At 44.7% G+C, this 14,213-nt stretch overlaps 1 protein-coding gene across 2 annotated transcripts in view; it reads left to right on the forward strand.

The window, feature by feature from the left end:
• Positions 1–201: 201 nt before the first annotated feature.
• The window catches only part of MAPK15 (mitogen-activated protein kinase 15), a 37,646-nt gene continuing 23,634 nt past the window's right edge, over positions 202–14,213 (forward strand). Inside the window, exons 1-8 of one of the 2 annotated variants that reach the window (XM_019553751.1) lie at positions 202–359; positions 828–926; positions 1,377–1,406; positions 5,999–6,089; positions 11,189–11,319; positions 11,605–11,768; positions 13,032–13,171; positions 14,136–14,193. In XM_019553751.1, the coding sequence (XP_019409296.1) occupies positions 291–359; positions 828–926; positions 1,377–1,406; positions 5,999–6,089; positions 11,189–11,319; positions 11,605–11,768; positions 13,032–13,171; positions 14,136–14,193 (782 nt within the window). In that variant the 5' untranslated portion in view covers positions 202–290. The remainder of the gene's footprint in view (positions 360–827; positions 927–1,376; positions 1,407–5,998; positions 6,090–11,188; positions 11,320–11,604; positions 11,769–13,031; positions 13,172–14,135; positions 14,194–14,213) is intronic. The other variant, XM_019553746.1, reaches the window with a different exon arrangement.

The raw sequence follows: 14,213 nt of genomic DNA on the forward strand, positions 1-14,213 counted from the left end.
CGACCGCCCGGGCGTGCGTGGGGCCCTGCTCCGGGGGGGCGGAGCAGGGCCCCCCTCTGGTGACGTCACGCCCAGAGGGAAGACTAGGGAGAGGCGGGGGACATCCCCGGATCAAGATAGGAGCCCCCGCCTGCTCGACTCCGCCCCGGCCGGTGACGTCACGCCCGGAGCGAAGCCGTGGGGCGGGGCGGCTGTACGCATGCGCCGGTCTCCTGCGCCGTTTCTATGGCAGCGGTGGTCAACAGCCGGGCGCGGCGGGGTTCCGGCGTGCACCGCGGTCCGGTCCCAGCATGAGCGCGGCAGAGCTGGAGGACTGTGTGTCGCGGGCCTACGAGATCAAGCGACGCCTGGGCAAGGGGGTGAGCACGGCCCGGCCCTGCCCCTGCCCCTGCCCTCGAGGGACCCACGACCCAGCGCCTCGTGCCTTTGTCCGCCCCGCCCCGCCCCGTCCGCGCTTGGGGCCAAGGCCGGGGTGTTCCGTGCCAGCTGCGCGGCGGGGAGCAGTAGAGTCGGTTCCGTCTGCCCCTCCACCCACTTGTGCTGCCTGCGCGGAGTCGGGGCCGGGCGCGGGGAGGTGGCCGGAGTCTGCGGGCCGCGGCTGCGCAGGGCAGAAGGGGACCGGGAACCCGCTGCCTGCCCCAGCCTCGCCTCGCCCTTGGGCTGGGCTCCAGGCTCAGCTTGCTGCTGGTAGTTTCTTTCCCTTCGAGATGCTCAGTGCTTCCCTTTCTCTGTTCCATTCTTCTGAGAATATCCTTCCCCCGCTGTGGCTGGACCCGAGCAGCCGTACCTCCGAACCATGATTCTGCCTGCCGTCCTCTTCCCTTTAGGCGTATGGCATCGTGTGGAAAGCAGTCAACCGCAGGACAGGAGAAATTGTTGCCGTCAAGAAGATTTTTGATGCTTTCAGAAACCGAACAGATGCTCAGGTGAGGAGCCGTGCCCTGCCATGTTCTGGACGATATGCGTGGGGACTTCACAGGTATTCTAAAGGTTCGCAAACTGACTCAGGCACAAGTCTCTGGAGCTTATTCACACAAGTAGTTAAGGGCAACATCTTAGTAAGGGTTTTGATATTTATATGGGAAACAGGACTATCATGTTCCACTCTTACACAGTACAAATAAAAATATTTCTCAACATGCAGACTACTGCATGGCTGGTAGTAGCAGGACTCTTCCCCCATAGACATGTATGATTAAGTGGTTGCTGACCTAGGCTTTTAAACCATGGACTGTAGACACTGTTTCCTGGCCTCTCCCCCATGTAGGGAACATCTGGTCCTCCATGAATGAGCCTTAACCTTCTCATTGGCCAGTCACTTCTCTTTCCATCCCTTATCTTTCTGTGACAATAATAAATGTTTTCATTTATTTTAGAGAACGTTCCGAGAAATTATGTTCCTGCAGGTAAGTGACACCCGCCTTCTACCCCATTAAGTGGTGTTAGGTGTCCTCAATGTCTCTTCCAACAACACTTGCCTCTTTACTTCTCACCCTTTAGTCAAAGTGCAAATGCACACAGCTTTTATCTCCTCTCATTTCTCTCATTCTTTTTCTGCATTGTGTCCCCACCATGACAAACAATCATTGTACAATGAATCTGTCTTATATTTTTCCTGTGGTTTCATTGTTTCATCTACACTTTCATCAGGAGTTCTGTTTTGTGATTAACTCTTACCTGTCCTTGCACCTGTCACTTTTTTTTTCATGGTCATATATCCTGCTTGTTGTCAGTCCTTTGATTTTTTTTTTTTTTTGTCAGGTACATTAGATGTTTTAGTAGGGAGACCATGGTGTCAAGACTGGAAGATCTTGTCAGGTATGGGAGAAATTAGATTCTCATGGCTAGAGGCCATTGCTTTGGTAGGATAGGAGATGGGAGATGTTTATAAAATGGATTGTAAGAAGTAATTCTGCATGGATTCTCAACTTTTCTCTAAATCCATCAGTATACTATCTAAGAATTTATTACGTTAGTTTAAAAATAAAGATATTTCTCCAAGGTTATAGCTACAGTGGCACAATCAATTCTATACTGAAGGCAACAAACTAAAATATTTAGCAGCATCAAAATTGATTCCACAAGCACTTAACTGCTGGCAAGCTGCGTACTCCTTTCCCTGTTTAGAAAACATACAGTCCACATTTGCCACAGAGCTTGGTAAACAAAAATCCTGTCAAAATTTGTGAAGTGATTTTTATCTTTGTGTATTACAACAGAATGTGGAAGGCTGCATACAGTTCTAGCATGCACAGTTTAAAGAGGATGTCATACAACTGAAAGAGTGTTTTAGTAATATAGTTATGATGGTCCTGGGCAGGGGGAGTGAAAAGCAAGATGTTTGGTGATTTATCTTTTATTGGACCAACTCTAGTTGGGAGAGAGATCTCAGTAATCACAGACTCAATCTTGGTAGATCACAGACTCAATATGAGCCTGCAATGTGATGCAGTTGCACAGAGGCAATTGTGGTTTTGGTATGTATCTATAGAAGCATTAGTTGGAAGACATCAGAAGTGATGGAGGGTTAGAAGGTGGGTGGCAAATAAGTTAAAAAGCTTGGCAGTCAAGTCATATGAGGAGAGGTTGTCAGAGCTATGCATGTTCAGCTTGCAGAAAAGGTGCTTAAGAGGGAACACATTTTCTCTCACTACAGAGTGTAGGACTTGGGCCAGCAGATTGAAGTTGTAGCAAAGTAGGTTTAGACTGGATATCAGGAAAAACGTATTCACTGTTAAAACAGTGAGGTAATGGAGTAGACTGCCTGGGGAAGCTGTGGATTCTCCCACATTGAAGGTGTTCAAGAAGAGATTGGACAGTCACTAGTTAGGGATGATCTGGCCTGTGTTTTATAGAAGAAAAAGTGATCCCATGGTTGAGGCAATTAACTAAGCCCACAAAAACTGAATTCTGTCCTTCCTTCGGCACAACCTTCTTTAGATGGTGCTGCGCAAGGCACCAGAACTTTCAAATGTGGCTTCTGTTGTTCTGGGTAGCTAGTTTGAAATGCTTTGGAGTTGTTCTAGAGCTCTTACATTTCAACTGAAAGACTCCCATTAGTGTGCTGTGTATCAGACCTTTAGGATTTTTAGGGTTTTTCGGGAGTAATGAGTGCTCCCAACCATGGTTAAAATCAATGGGCTCTAGATGTTTTATTACTTCCAAAGAAGTTGTCTCTCAGCATCCAGTCACTACTCCTATCCAAACCATCCTGTACAAGTGTTTTATCTAGCCTGTTTCTAGAGCTAAAATAGATGCTGACACACAACTACAAGGCATATTGCCCAAGACCACTGAGAGCACCCTACCCTGTCACAGGTAAAGGGGGATGAGGGCCCTCAGTGTCCCACCACTGCAAAGGTTGTTAAAATGAACTTGAAATATCCAAGCAAGATGGCTGTGCCCATGCTACAGATAATGCAAGTAAGTCTCCCTCCCATAAGCTCTGGGACAGAGAAATCACAAATATTTCTAAGGTGTTCAATGCCATAGTAATAAGTACCATAGAAAAGAGAAGTGGGAAATTAAGAATTCTCTCATCAGTGCAAAATGTGGATTTTAAACTGTATGGTGGATGGTGAGGATAAACTTGACTTCAGTGCGAACACTTAGTGACTGTGTTAAGGCAAAATAACCTCAGATTAATGACTGCATGACAGTTCACTATGATGATTTCTTAATATAGTTTACATCAAAACTGTGAGGATTTATTTTAGGTTCCTTAAGAGTGCAAGATTCAAAACTGATTTATAGATTGCTTTTGGGTAGCTCATGAAGGTAGACGTGAGAGTTTCTTTGGAATATTGGGGTATATTATTAGCAGCATCGTAGGCAACATGTAGGTGGAAAGAAGTGCACAGGGATTTCCTCTCAGCTATTTTTTCCATGGTTTTGGATGCCTGGGGTTTATTTTGCTGAAATGTTGACTAACTAAACATCATTTTGTTTGCTAATAATATTGATAACTCCTTCTCAAGTACGCTTTTGGAAATGATCAAGCTGGCATACTAATTGAATCAAGGACGGACAGCTGCTTGTTCAACACCGGACAGTTTCAGAGCAAATCCAGGATCCGCTTTTCACAGATGAAGCTACATTTGTCTGTAACTCAACTGACAAATTGCAGATCATGATGAAAATGTACCAAGTTTGGTATGGTAATCACCAGTATTAAGGAGACAGTTGTCATATTACAGGACACTGACATCCCACCCAAAATCTACTTCACTAGTGAAGCTTTGGACAATGTAGATCACTTCTGCTATCTCAGCTCAACTCTTACCAGCTCACTTTAGCCTTTCTAGAGAGCTTCATGTGAGAATTGGCAAAGCCTCAGTCACCTTTGGCAAACTTATCTTGCATGTCTGGAATAACAAGCTGCTAACCCTGAACACAAAGGTGTCTGTCTATGAGGCCTATGTCCTCAGTACCCTCCTTTTACCCCTGTGAAAGCTGGGTCACGTACTCCAAGCAGGAGCGGAGTTACTTGGGACTAATGGATCACCAACAATGAGATCCTTGAGAGAACTGGTGTCCAGTCTATGCAGACTATGCTGGATGCTTGCAGGCTTCACTGGCTGGGACATGTGGAGTGCATGCCTCAAGATCGTCTAATTAAAGGCTATGCTTTATGGCCAACTCAAGAACTGCCTGTGACGCAGAGGAAGGCCAAAGCTCTGATACAGTGACAAGGTCAAACAAGGTCTCAAGAAAGTCAGTGTTCCCACTGACAACTGAGAGAACCCTGCCCATAACTGCTCAGTCTAGAGAAGCTGGATCAAGCCTGGTGCAGTCACCACAGCACACGGTCAGAGAGCCCAGGCTGAAGCCTGCAGGAAAGCCAGAAAGAAAAGTTTGCTTCAACTTCCATCTGGCGAGTGGACCTGTAGCCCCTGGGGGAAGGTTTGCAGCTTGCGCATCAGGCTCTTCTCCCTGCAGCACAATGCCAAACACCACTGACTGACTGACTTGCTATGTCTGCTTTCACCTGTCAAGATGTACAGCTTTGTAACCCACTAAACATAATCTTGTTTGATAATAATAATAATACTGAAGACACTGTTATCATCATACTTCTGTGATCAAATGTTTCTATGCTTTGGGCATTAAATGTGTAAGTTAATACTTAGGGTTGGTTCCTAATTTGGGTTAACAGTTTTTAGATTAAGGTTTGTTTAAAACTAACAAAGCAAGTTCTTCCTCACATTGTACGTAATTGAGGTATGGAACTCATTGCCATAAGACCGGTCTCCAACCTTTTTATGGTGAAGATAAACTGGTGTTTATTTTGAAGTGTAATAGGAAGCACTGTGTGTTGTGTTTTTTCTACCTCCACTAGGTTGTAAACAAAGGTACATGATGTTGTGTTTGATCATCACCTGCTTGTCTCTGACTGCAGTGTATGAGGCTCACAGCATACACAAAGACCACAGGCTCATTCAGCAATGAAGACTCAAGAGTTTTATTGTCTGCAGTACACAGTGCTCTCCTTTCCATTAGCCTGTGCTTGCCTGTGACAAGGTATTAGCACAAACCTACATCTGCCAGGCCAGCACAAAGTTCCAAGTTCCCAGTTCCTCTTTTCTGTAAATCAGTCCATATATAACTAACAAAAACATTTTGACTAGAAGAAACTGAATAATACATTTGTACTGCACTGTACCTGTCATGTATCCTGATCTGTGTGTTCCTTTTCTGTCTTTTATCAAATGAATATTGCACTGTCCTGTCCTTGATACACCTGGCTTCCCTTCCTGGCAGTCTCATGCATCGTGTATCATTCTCTGTCATCTTGTACCAATCTTGTATGTGCTTATTGCAGCTCAAGCTTGTATGAGCAGTTCATGCATCAGTCACTGTTCTAGTGAGACCTACATTGGTCAATGCCTCTATGTGAGTGCTGTATGTGCTAATGCTAATCAATGCTTGTACTGCCCAGTGCTCCAGTACAGCCTACATTTGAGTCTCACAAGTGGGTGTTTTTTTTTTTTTCCTGCAGGAATTTGGGGAACATCCAAACATCATCAAATTGCTTGATGTCATACGGGCCCAGAATGACAAGGACATCTATCTGGTTTTTGAGTCAATGGGTGAGAACCACCTCTGTATGGGTCATTTGAATTCTTTCTCTTGATTCGTTTCCCATGAAAGCAGCAAAATATAAAGATTCTTTCGGGGGATTGGTAGGAATATTAATCTAGGCAGATAGATTAATGAGAATGATAGACATGCTGGTTGGGTGGAGCAAATGAAGCGGTAAAGCACTGATATGGCTGAATGTAGTGAAGCAATTACATGAGAACAGAATTGGATGACAGCTTACAAAGGATGAAGAGAGAGAGGTAAAAAGTAAATGGGTGTTTATGTGCAATGCGATTCTGTTTAGGAAGAATTAATGGAACAGGGAAATGATTTAGGGAGAAAGTGATTCATACTAATATCGACCATTTTGTGACTATGCTGAATGTATGCTTATAACAGGGTTGCCAGCTGTCAGTAACTTTATCAATAAAAAAAATCCACTTAAAATGGCTATCAGTAAAGTCTGTAAACAAACAAACAAAACTTTCAGTAAAAACGCTAAGCAGCCACAGCTTGATTGAAACCCTGACAGACAGAGCACAGCAGTGCCACCTCGTGTCCAGATGGGAGCACAGAATTCTTCAGGATGTATTTTGTCAGCCACATGCTGCTGCTGCATCTCAGAGTACCTGAAATACTTCTAGGTTGCAGGTGGGCTTTTTTGGGGTCCATGCCCAGATGAGGGGGATGGGCCTGGCAGGGTTAAGGCTGGGGAGGGGATGGAATAGGGTGGAGCAGCATGGTTCAGGATGCAGTCAGGGATGTCAGAGTATAGGGACAAGTAGGGGGCCCCTGGCAGGGGCTGGAGGCAGCACAGTGTAAAACTATCACTGTAGTCAAGCAGGAATTCCAAACCAAGATTATTATTTTTTTTTTACTGTATGCTTTTTACTGGCAACTACATATTTTTACTTTTTTAGTATGATTGGTGTAAAACCCTTAAATTTGAATGCAGCCCTTTTAACTGAGGCCTAGCAGCAGGACAGGGACTGGCAGAAGAACTAGAATCATAGAAAGTTAGGGTTGGAAGGGACCTCAGGAGGTCGTATCTAGTCCACCCCCTTGCTGAAAGCAGGACCATCCTCAACTAGATCATTCCAGCCAAAGCTTTGTCTAGCCGGGTTTTGAAAACTTCCAAGGATGGAGCTTCCACCATCTCACTGGGTAACCTGTTCCAGTGTTTTAGTACCTTCCTTGTGAGAGAATTCTTCCGAATATCTAACCTAAATTTCCCTTGCTACAACTTAGGACTGTTGCTCCTTTTTCCATCATCTGCCACCACTGAGAACAGTTCAGCTCCATCCTCCTTTGAACCCCCCTTCAGGTAGTTGAAGGCTGCTATAACATCCCCTCTCAGTCTCCTCTTCTTTAGACTGACTAAGCCCAGTTCCCTCAGTCTTTCTTCACAAGTCATGTCCCTCAGCCCCCTCACTATTTTTGTCACCCTCCACTGGACTGTCCAATTTCTACACATCCTTTCTGTAGTGGGGAACCTAAAACTTAACACAGTACTCTAGATGGGGCCTTACCAGTGCTGAATAGAGGGGAATAATCACTTCCCTGGACCTACTGGTAATGCTCCTGTCAATGCAGCCCAGGATGCTGTTAGCCTTCTAGGCAACAAGGGCACACTGCTGGGATCTATTCAGCTTCTTGTCCCCTGCTACCCCCAGGTCCTCTTCTGCAGAGCTGCTACCCAACTAGTCAGCCTCCCAGCCTGTACCGGTGCGTGGGATTGTGCTGTTTTAAGTCCAGGACTTTGCACTTGTTCTTGTTGACAGATTGGACCAAAAGAAATCTCGTGAGGTTCAAGGTCACTCTGAATCCTAGCCCTCCCCTCCAGTATATCTACTGCTTTCCCCAGCTTGGTGTCATCTTCACATTTGCTGAGGGTGCACGGTGTGCCATTTTCCAGGTTGTTGACAAAGACAATGAACAAAATCAGCTGCAGGACCTACCCCTGGGGCACTCCACTTGATACTGGCTGCTGACTAGACGTTGAGCTATTGATTATTACCCTCTGAGCCTGATGCTTCAGCCAGTTTTCTATCTAATTTACAATCCATTCATCCCACCTATACTTCCAGTGGAGGGCGGAAGAGGGCCAATATTGTGCCCATCTTCAAGAAGGGAAAGCATGAAGACCTGGGAAACTACAGTCCAGTTAACTTAACTTCTATTCCAGGGAAAATCCTAGAAACATTCATCAAAGAGGCTCTCTTCCCCCAGGCACCACCTGGGATAACAAGAAATAACATCCACAAATTGATTGAGAGTAGGTTCAGGCTTGATAGCAGGAGGCATTACTTTACCGTTAGGGCTGCCAGGCTCTGGAATGAGCTCCCAAGGGAGGTGGTGCTCTCCCCTACCTTGGGGGTCTTCAAGAGGAGGTTGGATAGATATCTGACTGGGGTATTATGATCCCAGTACTCGTTTGTGCCAAGAACAGGGGGTCGGACTTGATGATCTGTCCAGGTCCCTTCTGACCCTAGAAACTATGAGGCTATATGTGACAAACTTGCAGAAGGCATGATACTGAATGACAGCCAGCATGGCTTTGTTGCGGGCAGATCTTGTCTGACCAACCTCATCTCTTTCTATGATCAGGTGACTCGTCACCTAGACGAGAGAAAAGTGGTTGACATCACATATCTCGACTTCCAGAAAGCCTTTGACCTGGTATCCCACGAGGTACTGATCACAAACTGGAAGATATCGGGCTCAGCTGCAGGACCGTCAAGTGGGTGCGAAACTGGTTGCAGGTTAGGACACGGAGTACAGATGCCAAGATGACACTGATCCATTTGAGATGTGGGTAGCGGCATACCCCAAGGGCCGGTATTTGGCCCAGTGCTGTTCAATATCGTCATTAATGACCTGGATGAGGGGGTGAAAAGCCCATTGGCCAAGTTCATGGACAACACCAAGATATGGGGTTGTGTGGATAGGCTGCAGATACAAGCAGACCTAGATGGGCCGGCATGTTGGGCAGAAGGGAACCAGATGAGGTTCAACACAGAGAAATGCAAAGTGCGGCATCTGGGAAGGAAGAGCTGCCAGCACACCTACAGGCTGGGCATCACTAACCAGCACTACAAATGAACAATAGACCCCAGCATGAATATGAGCGGGCGATGTGACACAGTAGCCGTGTGGCCAATAAAACTCTGGCATGCGTCAATCGATGCATTTCCAATAAATCCAAAGAAGTGATTCTCCCACTTTACTCAACATTGGTGTGGCCGCAGCTGGAGTACTGTGTCCAGTTCTGGGTACCGCACTTCAACAAGGACATGTTAAAGCTCAAGATGATGATCAGGGACTTGCATGGCAAGCCACACGAGGAGAGGCTGAGGGATCTCAGACTCTTCAGCCTACAGAAAAGAAGGCTGAGGGGACCTGATTGCAGCTTATTGCTATATCAGAGGCGTACATCAGGAGCTCAGTGAACAACTGTTCACTAGGGCGCCGTGGGGGAAAACTAGAAACAATGGCCACAGACTCCTGGAAGATAGTTTCAGACTGAACATTAGGAAAAACTTCTTTACAACAAGAGTGTCCAGACTATGGAACAAGCTCCCCACAGAGGTGGTGCAATCATCTACCCTAGAGGTCTTCAGAAGACGACTGGATGGTCACCTGGCTAGGGTCATTTGATTCCAGATGTCTTTCCTGCTCATGCAGGGGGCTGGACCTGATGATCCTTCGAGGTCCCTTCCAGCCCTATGATTCTATGATTCCTTAGCTTGCCTGCAAGAATGTTGTGGGAGACCTGTCAAAAGCCTTGCTAAAATCAAGGTACACCCCATCCACCCATCTCCCAGCATCCACATAGCCAGTCATCTCATCATAAAAGGCAATCAGGTTGGTCAGACATGACTTGCCCTTGATTGCTGACTGTTTATGTCACCTTCTTCTCCTCCAAGTGCTTAGAAATGGATTCTGAGAAGATCTGCTCCATGATTTTTCCAGAGACTGACATGAAGCTGACTGGTTTGTGGATCTCTGGATCATCCTTTCTCCTTTTCTTAAATTGGGCACTATATTTGCCCTTTTCCAGTCATTTGGGACCTCTCCTGATTGCTGTGAGTGTTCAAAGGTGATGGCCAGTGGCTCTGCAGTCTCATCAGCGAACTCCCTCAAGACCTTTGGGTGCATCCCATCCAGCCCCATAAAGTTGTACATGTCCAGCTTTTCTAAATAGTGCCTAAGTTGTTCTTTCACTGCAGTTGGCTGCTCCCCTCCTCCCCAAACTGCTGCCTAGTGCAGTAGTCTGGGAGCTGACCTTGCCTGTGAAGACTGAGGCAAAATAGGCATAAAGTACTTTAGCCCTTTCTGCATCCTATGTTACAAGATTGCCTCCTCCATTCAGTATGTGACTTACTCTTTCCCTGATCCTCCTCTTGCTACTGCCATACTTGTAGAAACTCTTGCATCAGGATCTGGGGGAATGTCTGTTCACCAGAGCGCCCCAAGGGATAACAAGGACCAAGGGTCATAAACTCCTCCATGACTGGTTTAGGCTGGACAGAAGGAAAAACTTCTTTACTGTCCAAGCCCCCAAGGCCTGGAACAGACTCCCTCCAGAAGTGGTACTGGCACCTACTCTGGACTCATTCAAGAAACGTTTGGATGCTTATCTTGCTGAGATCCTTTGACCCTTGCTCACTTCCTGCCCCTGGGGCAGGGGGCTGGACTTGGTGATCTTCAAGCTCTCTTCCAGCCCTAATAATCTATGAAATCTTGTTACCCTTCATTCACATCCTTTGCTAGCTGCAACTCTAGTTGTGTTAGTCAACAAGTACCATAAGGGAAAGTTGAAAAGAACTTTGAAGAGTTCAGGGATGTAAGTGGTTTTCTCTGCCCTGTGTGAAGCTGCTGCAGTAACTCTGAAGTTAATCATGTAATATCCCCAACATTCAGAAGTGGAACAAATGTTGAAGAGGTTATGGTATTCTCAGAATCACTGTAGATTTTCAACAGTCACCTTGCTCAGCTCATGCTGAAAATGAGCTAGAAATGTTGGTATTTAGGAAATGGACCTGATGTCCTATCTTTGAGCCTCTTACATTTCTGACCAATAATTTGTTAATATTTTGTATTACAGAGACAGATTTGCATGCTGTGATCAAGAAAGGGAGTTTATTGAAAGACATCCACAAGTGTTACATTCTCTACCAACTATTGAAGGCCACCAAATTCATCCATTCGGGAAATGTCATTCACAGAGACCAAAAGGTGCATTTGCAATCATTAGTCCTTACCTAAAGGGAAGTGTTTTTCCTTCAGTCAAGGCTTACTTTAAATGGTTTATGGAGAGGTGTGAAGGAAGTGAGAAAACAGACAAGACTATTTCACAACTTGAAGGGAGTAATTCATAACTGCTTTGTCAGTTGTCTCCTGAAATACTCATGCTCTCTTGCTTGTTCTAGCAGGAGCAGCTGCAGCCTGGCATAGGTTTTCTTATCCTTCTTCTTTTGCACAGAGAATAAAGAACTTATCGTATTGTGTATTCAACTGCAGCCTTCAAATATCCTGCTGGACACAGACTGTTTTGTTAAGCTTTGTGATTTTGGTTTGGCCCGTTCCTTGTGTCAGCTCCATGAGGACCAAGGCAACCCTACACTAACAGAATATGTGGCAACACGCTGGTACCGTGCTCCTGAGATCCTGCTTTCCTCTCACAGGTAACTGAAAGACTGGGGAACAGTTTGCTTGATGTTTTGGAGATGGGCTGTTCTGAGAAGGTTTAGGAATTCAGTTCTTGTGGTATTACACCTTTACAACATTATCAGGAAAACTTACCAGCAGAAGTAAAAAAACTTGTAGTCCTCCTATATCATAAAGACTGGCACATATACTCCTGTTTCAGCTCAAACTTACACATGTCTATGCACATCTAAACTCTCTTCTCTATACTCATCTCTTACACAACAGTTGGCCTTGCCATTCACTTGTATGCCTCCCCCTAGACTGTTCATCACTCCCATTCACTCACATTTACCCCTGTTCATTAGTTCTCCTTGGTCAGCCCTTCTTCCCCAGTCTGGACTTAAGTATTTTCTGATGGTGTGCTTTTTTCCTCACTTTTTGGCTACTTTCCTTGACACAGTGCTTGCCCTATCCCTGTGGAGAGGATTGGGGGGTTTTATTTATTAATTCTTTTGTTCAGAGGTAAAAGTGTTATTTTTATATAGTATTTTTTTCCTTCAGTATATGTAGGAAAGGGACTGTGTTGCCCTGGGCAGGAGTGGGCAGGGATCAGACCCATGTGGAATACCCTGGGGGCAGCCATGGGCTGGATACAATCAATTTGTGGACTGAATCCAGACTGTGGGCTTTATTTTGCCCACCTCTGTTTTAACATGAGACAAGATCCAGGACATTTGGTCTGGCACAGCCACCCTTACCCTATAACAGTTTTTCTTCTAATATTTGATTTTATTATTTTATCAAGGATGGAAAGGAAATTTTACTGTATTTTAAAAGCCAAAATTACTTTTCCTTTGTCTTTGTTCTGCAAAAGTTAATTGTTTAATTATGTAAACACAAACTGGGTTCAGACCCCAGTTACAGAATGTGGATGTTTTGACAAGCTGTCTTTTGCCCATTATTCACCTTTTATTCTGCTTCAGTAATTGTCACTCTTATATGGCTATTTATGGTTCCAAGAGATTTTTTTGCTGACCACGTAGTTTCATTTCTTAGAAATTAGCATGCATTCTAATTTTTAGTTTGTTGCAAATAAATCCCAGCAAGGTAGCACACAGTTGTTTCCTTTATTTACCTTCCTTCTTAAGCACAGGACATTGGTACAACCTCCCTGTTGGAAAAAATGAATACATTTGGATTTCCTTTTTATATGGGAAGGCCTTACAGAAGGTAGGAGATAACTGTTACGAACATATTGGCTTAGCTCCTGTCCTATTGCCCTCTGTTTTTTTTCTTAGCTACACAAAGGGAGTGGATATGTGGAGCATTGGTTGCATTCTGGGAGAGATGCTGCTTGGAAAACCTCTTTTCCCTGGAACATCCACAGTGAATCAGATAGAGAAGATACTGAGTGTCATTCCTGCCCCATCCCCAGAAGGTGAGACTGTTTTCCATGAAGGAGAATATTTAATGAGGAGAGAGATGGGAAGGGTGGGAAGAAAGCAGCCGAGTTGCTTCAGGGAAGATGTTGTCCATCATGAGTCATTCTTCCTCCCTCCCAGGAAGTCAAAAAACTTTAAGGAGAGGAATGTCAGGGAAAGTCCGGAGAATAAAACCCTAGGTGATTAGGTGAGAGGAGAACACTCTGCTTCCAACTAGCTTGGAGGTGGTTGATGGCAGGTTAGTATATTTTAAGGTAGCTGATGTAATAATTAGGCTCTCTGGCCTGGTCTGATCTGAACCAGAGCTAGGAACCTGCACTTTATATATTTTAGAGCAGGAAGGGATTATTATGATCTGGCTTGATCTTTCACAACACAGGCTTTAATTCCACCCAGAAGTTTCTGATTATGCCAATATTGTATGTTAGAGCTAGCATACAGTTTTTGGAAACATAACCATCAGGTAATGGAAGATTTACCAAGAGTAAATTGTTCTAGTGGTTAATTATACTTAACTGTATTTAACTGAACCTTAGTCCTCGTCTGCATATGTCTAGATTCGGTTTCTAGCCATTCGATTTTATGTCTTTATTTGCCAAATAAAGAACCTCAGCTGACAAAAATCTCCCAGTGTAGGATACGTAAGGTCCTTATCCTTACTTTTCTATCCCCTCCCTATACAGCACCTGCTGTTGTATACAGAAATGTTATTCCATTTTCATTTTTAAAATAGAGCTAATTCTTACATTGAGCATCTTACAAGGAGCTATGAAGCTACATCCATTAATTAAAGGAATTAAGATTCTTTGTTAGAAAGCACTAGGGAAGAGTAAAGGGATGAATTCTCTCTAGCAATCTTAACTCCTTAAACTCAAATGCAAGATTTCTTGTCATCAGCTGTGTGACCCTGGGATGTCAGTTATGCCTATAACATTCACTGAATCTATTCTTTATTTGCAGATATTTTAGCTATGCAGTCAGACTACAGAGCCTCAGTTATCAACCGCATTTGTTCCAGGTGAGCCTTCTACTTTTTCA

Source organism: Crocodylus porosus, unplaced genomic scaffold (genome assembly GCF_001723895.1).
Source record: "Crocodylus porosus isolate Cpor-Errol unplaced genomic scaffold, CroPor_comp1, whole genome shotgun sequence".
Taxonomy (NCBI): Eukaryota; Metazoa; Chordata; order Crocodylia; family Crocodylidae; genus Crocodylus; species Crocodylus porosus.